The sequence below is a fragment of the Rhinolophus hipposideros genome (assembly GCF_964194185.1).
Source record: "Rhinolophus hipposideros genome assembly, chromosome: 4".
Taxonomy (NCBI): Eukaryota; Metazoa; Chordata; class Mammalia; order Chiroptera; family Rhinolophidae; genus Rhinolophus; species Rhinolophus hipposideros.
The window spans coordinates 5,521,663-5,537,422 of NC_138050.1; the positions used below are offsets into that span (position 1 = coordinate 5,521,663).

Sequence of the window (15,760 nt, forward strand, 5' to 3'; positions counted from 1 at the left end):
CAGGTTTCGTCATCTACTTTGGCTACGGTCTGTGGCACAGTGAGGAGGCGTCCCTGGCTGCTGGCCAAGCGAGGACTCCTGATGGCAATTTGGACCACTGCAAGTGACGCACAGGTCTGTCCCCCGGAGGTGACAGCAGCCCTGAGGGACACCCACGGACAACCCAGAAGCACCTGGCTGTCCCCAGCAATGCCACCGGACCCACCTGCACCCACAAGGCTCCCTGTGGCAGAAGGCTCACTGCTCAAGCTGCGTCCTCAGCGGCTACGTGTGGGGCCTGCCCCATCCTGCTCTGTGGCGGGCTTGCCAGGCCCCGTCACCCCGATGGCTCCCTGGCTGCAGCTGACCACTGTCTCCTGAACTCCCTCTGAACGAAAGAAAGCAGCTCCTCTCCTTGCCTGCCGCTGCGGCCCCCAGCCGCATGGAGGTCACCTCCTCTGATTACGTGGGAAGCCAGGCCTCGTTCCCAGGCGCTGTCCTGGTATTGAAAATGCACAAACGCTATAAACTCTTAGTAGCCATCTCCCTGCTCAGCCCCAAACAGCCGGCCATAGATGCAAGATGAGTACCACAAAATAGGATGTCCCCACAGTTTCCCTGCAGAGCCAAAGGACAGCGGTCTATTCCAGAGGAAAGCAAGGCTGGTTTCCTTCTCCTGCCCCAGCCCTCTGAGTTACTTCCAGAAGGGGTCTTAGAACTGGGACCCCTTCTCCACTTGCTCCCCAGGCAGGCGCTCTGCTCTGCCGCGTGACAGACCCAGTGCACTCCACTGTGGGACTGAGGGCAGACGGGAGAGGGAGCGCCACTGTGGGAACGAGGGGGGCCCGGGAGGGCTGGCTCCACTCCAGACGTATGTGCACAGGGCACATCACCTCCTTCAGCCTCATTCCTTCTGAGCGTGGCCGGTTCCTGCTGCTTCTGGCCTGTCTCACCACTGGCTGTGTGTCCTGAGTAACTGGAACATGACACTGTATTTAAGAAGGGCCGGCCTCAGTTGAGCGGAGCTCAGAACACCGTTTTCATTGGCTGTCTGCCAGTCACCAAGTCCTGCCAGGCACTTTCTGGGGTCTTGTAAGGTTCCCGGGACAGGTGTGCACTCATTCTGAGGTGATGGCGACCGGTCCTCCTAGCCTTTGTGGCTTTTGACACAATCTCTCTTGCCCCTCTCTTAGGTGTAAGCAAATTGAGTCCTGTGAGTTGCTGTGATTCACTCCACCACATTAAGTTGGCACTTAGTTTTAACTTGGAAAATGGCCAGATAGTTACTGGGTGCCATCGGCCTGTTGTCCAGAGTGTGGTGTCCACACATGAGACGACTCGGGGTCGTCTTGCTGTCCCTCTGGTGTATGTGTTTGAATGCCGTGGGTTTGTAACCCTGCCCCAACCCCTGCCTCTAGGTCTGCACACACAGCCTGCTGCCTGTGGTGCTCACACGTCCAGGCAGGTGGGAGCGAGAAGAAACGGGAACGCTGGCCGAGCCTTCCTCCACTTACACTGTAATTCAGGAGGCAGAAGGGCCCCTGTTGACAGGAGCTGAGGGGACAGGCATTTTGGATCCCACAGAAAACGTACATTCTGCTCTCAAAGCTTAGTTTCCCATTCCTTTCCCCCTTCCCCCTGGCCTTTGGCACAAATCTGATAGAAAGAAGCCTGATAAATTGACAGCATTTGTCTCTTCTCCCTCTGCCCCAGAAGGTCTTTGGAGAAAAATGCAAGAATTAGTGAAACAGCCAAATGTCTGGGTTGGCCAGTGGGTGGGCAGCCTGGGGCTGGGCCATCCTTCAGGCCCCAGATGGAGGCTCCTTAGAGCCCAACGCTTGGATTTCCAAAGAAAGGTATTTAAATTTACGTGGATTTGGTGCTGTAAAATATTTTGATAAATATTAACTTATTTTGTTTGGTGTTGGGTTTGGGTTGTCTGCTGTCTTCTAGGGGCCTGTTAGTTATTTGCTTGATCTATCTGATATTTGTCCACATAAGCAAAGAGAGTTTTGAGGAAGAGTGTGTCTAAGAAAGTTTAAGGGGAGAGAGAATTTTTTTTTTTAACTTTAATTTCTCTTTCTGGCTGAAATTCCTGTGCTAGACAGCACCCATCAGACTGGTTACAACTGACATTCCAGCTAGCAACATCCATCCTTCTACAAGCAGAAGCTGTGTCGCCTACACTGTCACGAATGAGCACCTCCCGACAGGCATCTCCTTCCTCAGCCCAGAACAGGAGGGGGCTCTGCTAAGGAAAAGCGGGGCACCCTCCCGTCACAGCAGGAGCCCCCCATGTGGGGAGGGCCCCTGAGGGTGACAGGGACAGTTCCCATGGCCCCTGTGATCCTTTTAAGAGCAGTTGGCTCTTTTCCGTATTGAGGGCAGTCACGTAAAGATGGTGTTGGGCTAAACCTCAATGTGAGTTGACTTTTCTTATCACACCCCCCATTCCTGCCCCAGAAACACACACACAGGCAAAAAGAAAACTCACCTAAGTGTCAGACAGTTTCACATCCCCCCCGCCCCCACCAACAATAATAGGATTCTGTTTCGTGGCTCAGCCGGTATTTTCCTACAAGTCAGAAATTCCAGGCCTCCAGAGACACACCCTTTGGAAATACTGTGTCTGCGCTTATCTGCTCACATTGGAAAGACCCATTTGTGACAAGGAGCGCCCCTTCCTGCCTCTGTTGTCCCGCCCCAGACAAAGCAGAGCCCTAGGACCTGTGCTGAAGGGGGTCTGCAGGGAAGCAGCCAGGCCTCTGGGGGCCTGCGAGACAAAAGGCGCTGCCAAGAAGGGGGCTCTCGGCCTCTGCACAGCTCCCACCCCACCTGCTCACACCCTGTCAGCCAGCTTTGGGCCGCGTTGGTTTTAACAAACCGAGTGAGCGTGACCGAGCCATCTTTCCCAGGCTTTGGGGAAGGACTGCTAAATGTCTGCTATCGTCAGGAGCCCGAATACTTCCCCACCTTTGGTTTGTGCCTCTGAGTGTATCTGGCGATCAGCCTCCGGTGCCATGCGCTGACGTGGTTCGGACGCCACAGGCCTCCCCCCTGCCATGTGCCGCCCGAGACCGTGACACTGCCTGGTGCACCTGTGGCACGGCTTGTGCTCGCCTGGAGGCGGTGCCGGGCCTGTGCTTCATGCGTGGGGGGGAGGGGGAGACGGGCAGGAACGCTGGTTCTACCAGGTCTCCCCTCCACCCCTGCCACTAAGTGGGCATTCTGAATTGACCGGGTTTTGCTGTCCTGAATAGGGTGGCCTGTAGTCTAACGTTGGAGGCAGAACTGAGGACAGGGTGGGAGGCTGGGTTCCTTGGGTGAGTGGACATGCCTCACCAGGGTCCCACCCAGGAGGTAGGTGAGCTCACAGGTATTTTGGGGGCCTAGCCTGGCTCTGCCAGGACCAGTCTTTCGATTTGAAAGTCCTACTGTTATGCATAGAACAAGAGCCATCTCCATGAAGACAGACCTCATGACCAGTGTGTTCCAGGATGGATGGAGAGGCGTGTTTGTGGACATGTTCACACTCTGGTGTGTGACGCGTGTGTGCGAATTGTTGCGTTCACTTCCAATGGAACTAAATACATGTCATGTATAGTTGTTATGTGTAATTTAAAATAGGTTTGCCATCATAATGAGTATTGTATGTAAGGCTCCTTGCGGGGCGTGTACATTTTGCCAGACTCTCATGGACTTTTTCGGTAATGAAATGCTTTATTGATTCAGTGGTGCAAGAAGCTACATTCTATTTCATCGTCATAGTTATGATGCCTGAAGGGTTTTTAAGGCAAGAAAAAAAAATGTCAAGTGACTTTCATCTTCATCACCATAATCCAGAGTCTTTTTGTGTCCGTTGCTTCATTGAGTGGCAGCTGTCTTTCATGGGGGATGTGGACTGGCCAAGGTTCTCAGGGCACAGTCGTCAAGGAGCCGTCCTGGATCGCCCTGGGAAGTGCAGCTGCTGGCAGGGAGACCCCATGCGACGGAAGACCTTGGCTGCGAGGTCCACATCGGTTTTCTCAGGGTGTGAGCGCGGCCAGCAGGGTCAGGAAGGAAGCAGGGCTGGGAAGATGCACTTGGACTTTGTTAATTTATTAACAATATGATTGTGTGTTTCTTGATGACAAACTTTTTAAATTTTGGCACTTATTTTCTCATTTGAGAAGTTATAATATATATTTAAAATAAGTTTCCTGCTTAAGTTGTGCCTTTCAGCATTGATGGGTGTAAGGAGCACAAAGGGTGATGACCCAGTAAGGGTCGGTTTATTATCCAACCTGCACAGCTGTGGTTTCTCCAGCAAACTTTGTTTTTCTACTGAACATGGAGCCATTATTAAATGGATTGTGTTTTTATTATGTAAATTGTAAAATATTTTTTGCTTGTTGGATGCTCTATTTTTCTAATAGTTTTCTTATAGTTGCTTATAATTGTGATACTGGATTTTAGATTTGACACTAACTGCAAATCACGTTGGTGTCTGCTGGACTCCTGGTTTTATTTTACATGAAGGCAAGCATATGTGTTATCCATCGCCTTTGAAAAGTGTGAAACTGCTCTGTTTCCTGTTTTTGCCGACAACTCTATGTCGAGTGTCCTACCATCCTTCATGTTGTAAAGTCAGACTGTTCTGTGGTACACTCTCTCATGCTTCTGCAAAGTCTATAATAAATTCTGTCTATGGCTTCTGTGGGCACGGTGTGATCTCCGTTCTTGCAGCTCTTGGCCGGGTCCCCAAGTGTGGCAGTGCCCCGCGGAGAGTTCCAGACCCTGCCCTTTGCTTCTTTAGTGCCTCCCTGCCTGCCCACACGCAGATGTGGTATGGCCTCTGTTCTCTTAAGCCGTTGGGTGGAAATCCTTATTCCAGCGATGAGCTGGAGCACTCACAACCAGGGAACCCCCTGTATAGGGTCCTCTGATCTGTCTCAACACCTCCCACTCTGTCCAGACTTGCTTGGGTTTGGGGCCCTGGAGGTCTTCCTGCCGTAAAGCTGCTCACTGGCCGAAGGACGTGTCTGTGGGTGGAGCAACACCCCTCACTCAGCTTCCCTCCACACCACCGTTCCTTAGGGAGGATGGGCGTGTGCAGGGCAGGGAGGTGGGCGCGGATTGTAGCTGGTCTGATGGCTCGCTCCCTAGCCCCCCTTGAGAAAGGAACACTTTCTTGCCAGAGGCAAATTTCATTCAAGTGGGCCTTAGCTCTCAGTCACTGACATGCAGTGATTCAGTGCCCACGTGGGAAGAGCTCTGGCCTGGAAGATAAAGCCTAATCTCTGCGTGCTCTTAGCTGATGACGGCGCCGGAGGTGACATCCAGCCCACAGAGAGCAGGGCAGGGAGCTGCTGCTGGGCCTGGCTCTGGCCCCTCGTCGGCATAGAACACAGTGCTCCAGGCACATCGCATGGCCGTCCATCACGTGGTGAACTAGAGCAGAGCCTGGACGGTGTGGAAGTGTCCCCACCCTGCTCCCAGGGTGTGCAGTGTCTAGGGAGTCGCGCAGGCAGGGGTCCCCGTAGTGCCCCCCAGCCGGCTCCCCAGGCTGACAACTGGCAGGCGCCAGCGAGCCCAGCCCCTGGCTCACAAGACAGGCCAGCTTCACAAAGCTTCCCAGAGAGCCCAGAACTGGGACAGGCCCACGGGGACACGGGGCCGGCTTGTCCTTGACGTGGTGCGCGAGTCCGCCAAGCACTCGCCCGGGTCCAGCGCTGGCGGGGCCGGTTCTCGCGGCGCCACACTGCCCCCTGGTGGCCGGCGCGGCACCCGCAGGCGGCCTGCGAATCCTTCCGCGGATTCCAGCCTTTTCTTAGGACCCGGAACCCCAGAAGCAATCCAGCCTGCAGGCCTGAGGGGTAGTCACCTGGAGCACCTTCTCCCTGCACGGTTTGGTCATGGAACCCTCTGGTGAGTCCAGAGTTGTGCCCTGGACCGCTTGTCATTTGCAGTAACGAGGAATTCCATGGGGGCTCCTCAGCAGGTGACATCCCGGGTCTGCAGCCACTTTCCACTCCTGCCATTCCAACCCAGCCTGGCCCCACCGCCTAGCAGAGCCGGGCAGGGCTGGAACGCCAACTGGGGGATGCTCTGCAAAAGCATAAGCTTCCTGCGAGCAACATCAAGCCGGTCCACCAACCCATCAATACAGGCATTTCAAAAATGCACCGTGAGAAAGGCTCAGAAATGGAAACAGGCGGTGGCTTTGCTAAGGAGGGGAGCCCTTTGGCCTGCTGTTCAGTGTGGTGAGCACCTCATCCCAGTGGAATCGGCTAAATCGTGGAAGGGAGAAGCTCTGCGACTTGCACTTCCCCGTGGATGTTTTACATGTTTACTCCCTAAAACAATGAAGTTCCTTCCTGAGCGTCTACTGAGATGCCAGCTCTGCAGATGCCGCAAAGGGAGAAGCAACACGTCCGCTGCTCCATCGCTCTGGGAGCAAGGAACACCGGAGACTGCGTGGCACAGAGCAGCAGCGGTGCCTGGTGGCCTGCTAGGTTGTCTGTGCCGTGGGTGCCCCAGCAGGCTGCACCCAGGCAGGCCCCTAGGTCGCGTGCGGGAGGGTGGCCTCAGCTGTGGACCGCCCGGCATCCCGCCCCTGTGCGCTGGTGCGGGGAAAGCATCGCAGACCCAGTGAGCTAGGCGAACTAGCCCCCATCTCCCGAGCAGGGCGCAGCTTCATGCTGAGGGGGGAAAGCAGAGCTGCGTGGGCAGAAACCCCAGGGGCCTGTTATTTTTGTTCTGCTTTGTTTTATTAAAAAGGTTTGAGAGAGACTGATTAAAGAGAAGACATTTAGCAAACGTAAAGTGAATTAATTCCCCTTGCCTTAACAGCCAGGATGGCTTACCAGCCTTCGGTGGTATTTTTTTGTTTGTTTGTTTAGCATTTGACCCCAGCTGTCCAGTGGGTAGGACCCTGATTCTGGACGACAGGATGCAGGCCCAGAGACCTTGCTCGATGCCCGTGTGCTGACCAGCACCAGCCGTGCCACAGCCTGGACCAAGACAGGGGCCTACATCCAGGCATACCTCGTTTTATTGTGCTTCGCTTTTATTGTGCCTCACGGATGTTGTGTTTTTTACAAATAGAAGGCAAGACCCTCCACCAGCAGAAAGATTACAACCGGCTTTCCTGCAGTAGTCACTTGTTTGCCGTCCTCTGGAACCAAACTGCAATACCTCTGAGGCCTGCCTGCACCCACGTCTAGGTTTCTGCCTGAGTGTCGCTCTTCCATCAGTCCTTCCCACTGCAATGACCCAAGTCCCCCAGGCAGGGAGAGCCACGCGTGCAAGGGTCCTTGGCCCGGAGGAGGTGACTGAGTGGTTGACTTCAGAGGTCTCCTGTGCTGGCTGCAAATTGGCCATGGGAGGGGGACACAGACCTCCGCAGACAGGAGGACACACCTTTAACCTTGTTTCCTATACGTGCCAGTGGGCAAGCCTGCTCGTTTATTCAGTGGAGGTGAGAGCTCACTTGTGGGGAGGACAATGGAAGGCGGTTATTATAAAAATGGATGGCACAGGACATCCCAGGAGACACTAACAGGCTGCGACGGGTTGACAAGTGAATCATTAATAAATAGGTAGTCCCCGTCAATAATCAGGAAGCATGGATGATCCAGAGGGGATCCTGTGATCCCCACAGATCCGGAGTGACTCCATGTGATTTATCATTGGCGAAAGTTCTATTGTTCAGGAGAGCAGACTTGCTGCAGTCTCCCTAACGTCGCTGCCACTCCCAGAACTGACCACCTAGGGATCCCCAAACAGGGGGCTACAGCCCAACCTGAGGCCAGTCGGGGAGGGACAAGTGCTTTTAGATTGAAACAAGTGTGCTGGCTGCATATGGGTGTTACGGGGAGAGCCATGGAGCTGTCCAGGGTCCCCCTGTTGGGGCGAGAAAGCTCATGATGAGGAACTGCTGTGACTGTGGCCACCCCACCAGGAGGGCTCGTCCCCTGCTGCTCGTGAGAGAGCGCTGTGGCCATCAGGTATGAACTGGCAGGATTTGGGACAGACCAAGCCCTCATTGGGGTAGAAACAGACACCCATCTAGGTCTGAATTTGAAATCGATGGTGAGGTGGTTGTCCTCACTCTTTTGTGTCCTTTTTCCCACCGACTCCAGCCCACCCAGCCTGCTGAAGACAGCCCAGCAGAGCAGAGCCACTGAGCTCCCCACCGAGCTCCCCACATCAGAGCCAGGCTGCTGAAGCTCCAGGCTGCAAAGGTGGGTGCGGGGAGTCAGAGCAAGGGGGTCTCCAGACTCAGTGACAATCAGCTGACCCCAGCACACACAGAAAAGGACCCCAGCCTGCCAACACCTGCCTGACCTCCCTGCTTCAGATCCCAGCCTGAATTTCCTGAAGCCTGAGAGGGCCAGGCCAAGAGTTACATTAAGCACAAGCCACAGAAGTTCCCTTGAGTTAATTTTAATATGCTTCAAACACAAATATGCAACACAGAAACTGCAGGGGCCAGGTGAGGAACGTGTAACCCCCATTCAATCACCCAGTGTGCCAGCCCACCCCCTCCTGCCCCGCCCTGACACCGGCCTGAACCCATCCCAGCGGGGGTGAGGCTGGGGTGGGGAAGGACACTGACATGGCTCCCAAATGCCAGGAAGAGGTTGGTGAGGTTTGGTGGGTCTGTCTGAGGCAGGCGGAGTGGCTACAGCATCTGTCTGTGGAAAGAGCTCCGGCCTGGGAGGTGGATGACCGCACTTCCATATTGGGAGAAGTCCATGCCCCAGTGGCGTGGGGGTGACGTGGCGAGGGGGGGGAACAGCTGCTGCCGCCCCTCGTATTCCAGGATAGGGGCTAGACGTGATGGGTGTCCATGACGAAGAAAGAAAGCCAGGGCGATGTGGGAATGAGCCCAGTGCCCAAGGTCAAGGCTGGCGGGGCCGAGCTCCAGTCACCTGGAGAGGGATTACTTGGTGCTGTCACTACACCTTTGACTGCAATAGGCTGACACACTAGCACACCCTAACAGAACACTGAAATCTGTATTGCTGTGTAACTGCATTTAGCACATGCCGTTGTGGACGCAGTTCTAATTCGGATTGCTGAGCTCCCGCCAAACTGCAGTTTGCAGGGGGGCCTGCTAAAAGAAGAGATGACTGTGTACTTCATCAACGTGGCATGATCTACCATAATGGAATGCCCAACTCAATATCACAGCGTCATGCAGAGCCACGAAAGGAAAAGAGAAATGTTTGTTCAGTGGGTATCTACTGTGTGTGTCCCCAGGATGGGCAAAGACCCTTGGAGGTTTGCTAGAAAGGAGATGGACCTGAGGCCAGGAAGCCCGACCTCGACTCATTCAGGGAACACAGACCAGGTCTGTCTTTGTGCCAGCCACACATGTGCCGAGCAGGCTGGGCCCCGGGCAAGCCGACCCCTTCCTTCCAGGGCCGTCTCTTCCCCACCACAGATGTCCCTGCATGGGTCTGCTTTCCTTGGTCATGCTCAAAAACAGCCCTGTGCTCCAGAGAATTTCAAGGGACCTTAGGGAGGAAAGTGCAGGATTTCTGTCATAAACAGGAGACAAAGGCATCGTTATCATCACCTATCAACTGTGAAAACTACTTCCTTTTTTTTGGGTGTCATGCTCCTAACCTTCCACAGCGCTAATAGGTATAACGTTCACATTCTACTTCTACCATTTCAGAGACAAGTGCCAGTCCAGCAGCCAGTGACCGCTGGCTGGCTGTTTCAACGGGCTCCTCTGTGTGGAAGAACCTCCTAAGCCTAAGATGGGACCACTGTCAGCTGTGGCATTGCTCGGCGGTCCTGCAGAAAATACACCTGGGTTCCCGGGAGGTCATGTGATGCTTTAAGCACAGCGTGGAACTGGTCCCCCAGGATGGAAGAATTGGTTTTCTGGAAGCCTCTGCTAGAAGCCCTGAGCCATCTCAATGTACAGTGATGGGGCTGAGTTATTGAACCAAACTGAAGGGTAGGTGGCTATGAAATGGGGGCCTGAGGGTCATATGGGGAAGGGGACCATAGCAGCATCAGATCAGAGCAAACCACACGGAATGCCAGAGCTTTCCTACTCTGTGCTTAGTCAACAGGCTCTATCGGCAGTTCCCCTTGAGGATGGAGGGCGAATGGTCTTGGTCAACTCCAAGGTCATCCTCATCCTCACTCCAGAAGGTCATGCTTTTCCGTATTTTCTTCAGGGGGCAACAGCTGAATGACGGGTTCCAAGATGCCATTTAGGAAAAAAGCAAAAATTGTGTTTACAAGACTATAGGTGACTCACTGTCATGAGTAACATCCATCAAGATGCTAAACTGTGCAGGGTTTCCCACTGCTCTCCCTTCTCCACTCACGACAGGAATATTAATTAAAACCTGCGAATGGAATAACAGTGACCTCACATCATGTTGACTAAGAAGCTGATCGTTCCAAAGGCAGTTACCGTTCACATTTCGCTGGTGTTTGTGTTAGATAGAGTACCACTTGGTGGCAGGTTGAAAGGCGCTTCTTCTCTGTATCTTTTTTTTTTTCCTTTTTCTATTTTGGGTAGAAATATTCCTGGGAAGCTAGATAGAAATGCATTTTCATTTCCCAATTATTCTTAGGCACAAGTTAGAAAACTGCTGACCTTCACCAAAATATGTCAGCACTTCGTGTTATAAAAAATGCAATTCGGAATAGCCCCGTGTGCATATACGTAAATCTAAATATACACACAGACCGGTGCAGTACAGAATGATTAATCAGTGTAAATTCAAAACTGAGCTCTTTGTCCTAACCTGAAATTCTGCAGTGAAAGTTCTTGGCTCAAGAACAACTGGAGTTTCTTTCTTTTGGCTCTAATTATGGGCAAACGTTTGCACATGAGACACTACCGTGAAGCCTTTCCTAAGTGCCGATAGCCGTGGCTCCGCGAGGCGCCCGGCCGGCCCCCCTCCCGGTGCCCCAGGCTCGCTCTGCCTGCCTGGGGGCGTCATCTGGGCGCCGAGCTGACTTTGGCCGGCGAGGAGGGCCCGGAGGAGGAGCCGCGGTAAACGGGGGACGTGGGGGAGAGTTTAATCGGGCTGGTTGGGTCCCCAGTTTGCAGCTTCCAAAGCAGCTCTTCGTTGGTCCTGCTCAGCCTCTTCTTCTCCTGGGTCTCCTTCTCCACGTATTCCTGCAGGTTGGCGTTTTCCTCCGACAGCTGTCTGCATGGGGAAAACACACCATCAGGCCAGTCATGCCAGAGGGCCTGGGCTTGAGCTTGCTGGGCCAAGGGCGGAGGGCCAAGGGCGGAGGCGGCTGACGCCCGAGGACAGCAGGGAGCAGCCGGGCCACCACCACACACAGCCGTGGTTGAACCATGACTGCCACTTGTCCCACCAACACGTCGGTTCCCAGAGCATTCCTGCCAACACCGAATCTGCTAGCTGTCCAGTGGACAGAGCAGACACCAGAGGCTGAAGAGGGAAGAAGGGGAGTAGGGAGCTGGTGCGAGAGGGCCCAGAGGCTCAGAGGTGGCTGCGGGTGACAGTCGCCATAGCACTCAGTGCTGCTGTCCTCCCTGCCCCTCGGTTGGGCCTCCACGACAGCAGTGCCTGCCCCAGCCGTAAATGCTGGCCGGTCCCTCCACCGCCTGCTGGACTGTGAGCCCTAACGCACACGGGCCACACATGGCTTCTTTGCCTCTCGGCATTCAGCCTGGTGCCTGCACAGGTTCCCATGGAGGTGGCTTCGCCCTCAAGGACGACATAACCTCCTCCGGCTGGTGACAGCAGAAGGGAGTGTCTCCACATCCTTCCATGGAAGTTTGGGGACCTCAGAACAGGGGACAGAGATGGAAATGGCATCACGCAGGAGCAGCTGCCGTTGGCCACACAGCTTCTCTCTGGCACATTCCACCCCTGCTGTCCTCTGGCCAAGGCCAGCTGATCCCTGCCATGGCCAAGCTGGCCCAGGACAACAGCTGAGGGTCCTACAGGGGAGCATAGCTCCCACTATGTTTCCCTTTTGCCTGGGAACACCCAGCTGACACCGCTGTCCAAAATTCCCTCCAGAAATAAAGCCCGTCAGCAACCAGCTGTGTCTGGGCCCCCTGCCACATGCTTTTGGACTGTGTATGAGAAGTCTCACGCTCAAGAGTGAATACATTGGACTTTGGAACAAAAGCAGAGCCCTCAAGCTCTGTTTGAGCAAAGCCCCTTTATGGGTGACACGTGCTTTGTAAGTTCAGAAATCCAGGCCCACCTACCTTGTGACAACCGTGTTCTGGTCAATCCTGGCTTTGAGGTCTTCGTTCCGCTGCTGGAGAACTTGGATCTTCTCCTCCAGGATAATGTTCTTTTCCACCTGTAAAGGGTACGGTGTTAAGAGGTCCTCAGCAAGGTCATTGGGTAGGCAGGAGACCAGTGCTCTCGGAGGGTCATCAAGAACAGTGTTTTGCAAACTGCCAGGTGCATTGGTGGGTTGTAAGATCAGGTTAGAGGGAGGTGACCAGCATTTCTTTTTTAAACAAAATGAAACGAGAAAATACCAGAATGTGCTGTGTGTCGTCAAAGTATTGCTATACATATAATTTTATTTTACCTATATTATGCATGTGTAAGTACGTTTATACTAGATTCCTGTGTAGAACATATTTCTTGTTACTTTTTTTTTAATTATTTTTTTTTCAGTTACAGTTGACATTCAATATATTTTATATTAATTTCAGGTGCATAGCATAGTGGTTAGACATTTATATAATTTAAGAAGTGGTCCCCTGACTAGTCTAGTGCCCACCCACCTGGCACTATATATAATTATTGCAACATTATTGACTGTATAGAATATGCCTCTTACAGTGAGTTGTCCCCAGGTCCTTGCCATTGTTAGAGATAAGCCATGATTAGCACCAGGACCCTTGGCTAACGGGTTCCTTGGCCCTTCCCAAAGGGACACCGTGCCACACCCTGTGACATTCTGAATTAATGGAGGGATGGAAATACAAAGAATGTGGACACATTTTTCCTTCTGAGGCTATGGGCAGCCAGGAGCACAAAGCCCAAGACCAGGTTGGCACATTATCAGAAAGTAACGTCACAACTGTTATTCCCCAGCAATTCAGGCCATTCTCTCTGTCAGTGTGTCCCCCAGGGCCTGAAACCCCGCTGAAGTACAGTCCCATTCCAAGATGAATTTAGAAGTAAATTAGTTTTTGGAAAGAATATGAAAAATTTACTGTCAGTGTAGTTAATCTTTAAAGAAAACTATCACCTCTCCGAGAATAAGGGTTAGGAATCAGAGCCAAAGGACTGGCCTCTGTCCCTTCTCTTCTGCAAGGCACTTCACCCCAGCCCTCATCGTAGCTCCCAGGAAGGGCGCAGTGATTACATCAGTCCCTTTGAGTTTTTTGCTGGGAAGGGTTTCTGGCATGAGAAGTCATGCATGTTTGCAGAACGCCTGGAGCATGGCTAAAAACAGTCACATCAGCCCCCAGGCTTGTGGTGACTGGACAACTGGACGTGGATGGCCCAGACTGGTCCCGAAGTTGGCCAGGCCACATGGCAGGGCCAAGAGGGCAGGGCTCTGTCCCTGAGCCTCCCACCGGCCTTAGCTCTGGCCTTGCTGGGAAGCTCTGGGCTGTTGGATGGTGCCCGCTGGCCAACGTTACTGAGAATGCTGGTGAGAGTCCGTCACATCCACGTGTGCCCCCAGCCTGACTGCTAAGCTCCAGGGCAGCAAGAGGCATCTGCAGAAAGGGACAGGGCATGACAATGAATGCAACAGGGGGTCCTCCATCAGCTCCTGGTTTGGATAAACCGGCTTCAAGGACATTTCAGAGACAAAAGGAGAACTGTCAAAGTTAGACAAGATCAATTACTGAAATGGTGAGCTAAGATTTGCCAAGTGAAAGAAAACAGGATATGAAATGCGCGTACATGTGTGGGGGTGTCTGGGGTGTGTATATGTGTAGAGAGAAAAAGCTCTGGAAAGTGTCAACAGTGGTAAAAATAGGATATTTTCATTTTCTTATTTTTATTTATAATATCATTTGCTATAATGCACAAGTGTGTTTTCCTCTTATAGTATCAAAAGTTTATTTTAAATTTAACAATAAAAAAAGGAAAAAGCACAAGAATCTATCTGAGACCCTAGGGCCAACTTCTACCTCACATTCTAGCCTTTGCACGGTCCTCGTGGGAAGGAGCGTGAACTCTGGGGGGCTCTGTTCCCCCAAAGGGATACCCTTTGCTGATTCTGTGGGAGCCAGGCTGAAAGGTGAGGCAGAGAGTGTGGGGCGGGCGCTGGGCTGCGGCCCCCACCCAGTGAGATGAACGCCATCCCCAGACCGTCATCTGTACCCCTGTGAAAGGGGGCTCCTGGCAACACCTAGTCCCTGGCGTTGTGTTAGAGCTTTGTGTGGTGCCTGGTGCTGGCTGGCCACACGCCCCCAGGGAGGAGGGCGGGATAGCTCTCAGAGCATTGGGTGGGATGGAGGCAGACAATCAGGAGGGCTCCAGAGGTGCACAAAATGAGGCCACCTCTGGTTCCTCATCAGAACTCCTGACTCAGTGACGGAATTCTTGGCTCAGGTGCAAGCAGCGGGCTCACATCTTGCAGGCTGTGACGATGACATCTATGGGGACAGGACAGTTACTGGGCTCTACCCAGGAAACAGACTGACTCACCAGCTTTTCCAGCTCAAGAATCTTCTTTTCCTGCTGGTGTATTTGCTGATTCTTCATCTCCAATACCTGCTTCAGACTCTCCATGTCTTCTTCCAAGTGCTGATAGGGAGCCCGTGCGACCTACAGGGACAGAGAGCACCGAGCTACTCACGGGGCCACCAAGGGCCAAGTGTCACCAAGGTCCTGAATTCCGCTAACTGTAACTTTCTCTAAGAAGCTGTCCAGTAGGAGAGAGAAAGTTGGGGGGCGGGAGAGAGAGAGATACAGAGTGAGAGAGAGAGAGACAGAGCTTGCTCATAGCCTTTCTGGTATGGTAAAGATATCCACTCGTTTCCCACTGGGAATGCTACTAAAAGTCCAGCACCTTGGGGAATAGACAGATAAAGCCTGGAGAGCCTGGAAGCTGGAATAGCTGAAGACTACCAGCCCATCCCCGAAAGGGAATTCATGGGGGTAAAAAGAATAAACCCAACAGTGGCTTTGACAGTCACCCAACCACTTGCTTCAGCAGCCAGGTGGGGACTTCCAGGTCCCACCTGTGCCCATGGAGCATCGCACCTCAGCACAGAACATGAGCAAAGTGGTTTAAAAAGCAGAGAAGGCGTGTCAGAAAAAGAAATGCCAGAGTGAGGTTGCCAGATGTAACAACAACAATTTTACACACACACGCACACACACACACACACACACACACACACGGTGCCAAACAAATGTATACACATTTGAAGAAAGGAAAAAATGGCATTAATTGTAATACTCGATATATACCGATAACAAAAGATGAATACCAGTCACATTTGACTTCTGCAATGACAAGAGGTGCTCAAAGTGGTTACCGTCAGTATAATTTTAATACAGCCTTTTCCTTTCCTAAAATGTGTATACATATGTTTGGTACCCACCATGTGTATATTTTATATATATATGGTATAAAATCGTGTTAAGTTTGAATTTCAGATAAACAATGTTTTTTTAGTATAAGTATCAAAAGGGACATACTTACACTAACAAATTCATTTCTCTGTAATTCACATTTAACTGGGTGTAATGTGTTTCATCTGGCAATCCTACAGCAGAGGGGAGGAATCTTGCCCACTTTTCTGGAAAAACACTCCCTTCGACCTACTGATGCAGGCTTCAGGCGTCCCCCG

At 52.6% G+C, this 15,760-nt stretch overlaps 2 protein-coding genes across 7 annotated transcripts in view; one reads left to right on the top strand and one right to left on the bottom strand.

Moving 5' to 3' along the window:
* Positions 1 to 4,677, top strand: part of SLC7A1 (solute carrier family 7 member 1) — a 62,721-nt gene extending 58,044 nt beyond the window's left edge. For all 3 annotated transcript variants that reach the window (XM_081046248.1, XM_081046247.1, XM_081046249.1), the window contains one exon: positions 4 to 4,677. In XM_081046248.1, coding sequence (XP_080902374.1) covers positions 4 to 107 — 104 coding nt within the window. In that variant the 3' untranslated portion in view covers positions 108 to 4,677. The remainder of the gene's footprint in view (positions 1 to 3) is intronic.
* Positions 4,678 to 8,392: 3,715 nt separating this feature from the next.
* Positions 8,393 to 15,760, bottom strand: part of MTUS2 (microtubule associated scaffold protein 2) — a 533,984-nt gene continuing 526,616 nt past the window's right edge. For all 4 annotated transcript variants that reach the window (XM_081046099.1, XM_081046097.1, XM_081046098.1 and 1 more), the window contains 3 exons: positions 14,610 to 14,729; positions 12,191 to 12,288; positions 8,393 to 11,147 (listed from right to left, as the gene is read on the bottom strand). In XM_081046099.1, coding sequence (XP_080902225.1) covers positions 10,934 to 11,147; positions 12,191 to 12,288; positions 14,610 to 14,729 — 432 coding nt within the window. In that variant the 3' untranslated portion in view covers positions 8,393 to 10,933. The remainder of the gene's footprint in view (positions 11,148 to 12,190; positions 12,289 to 14,609; positions 14,730 to 15,760) is intronic.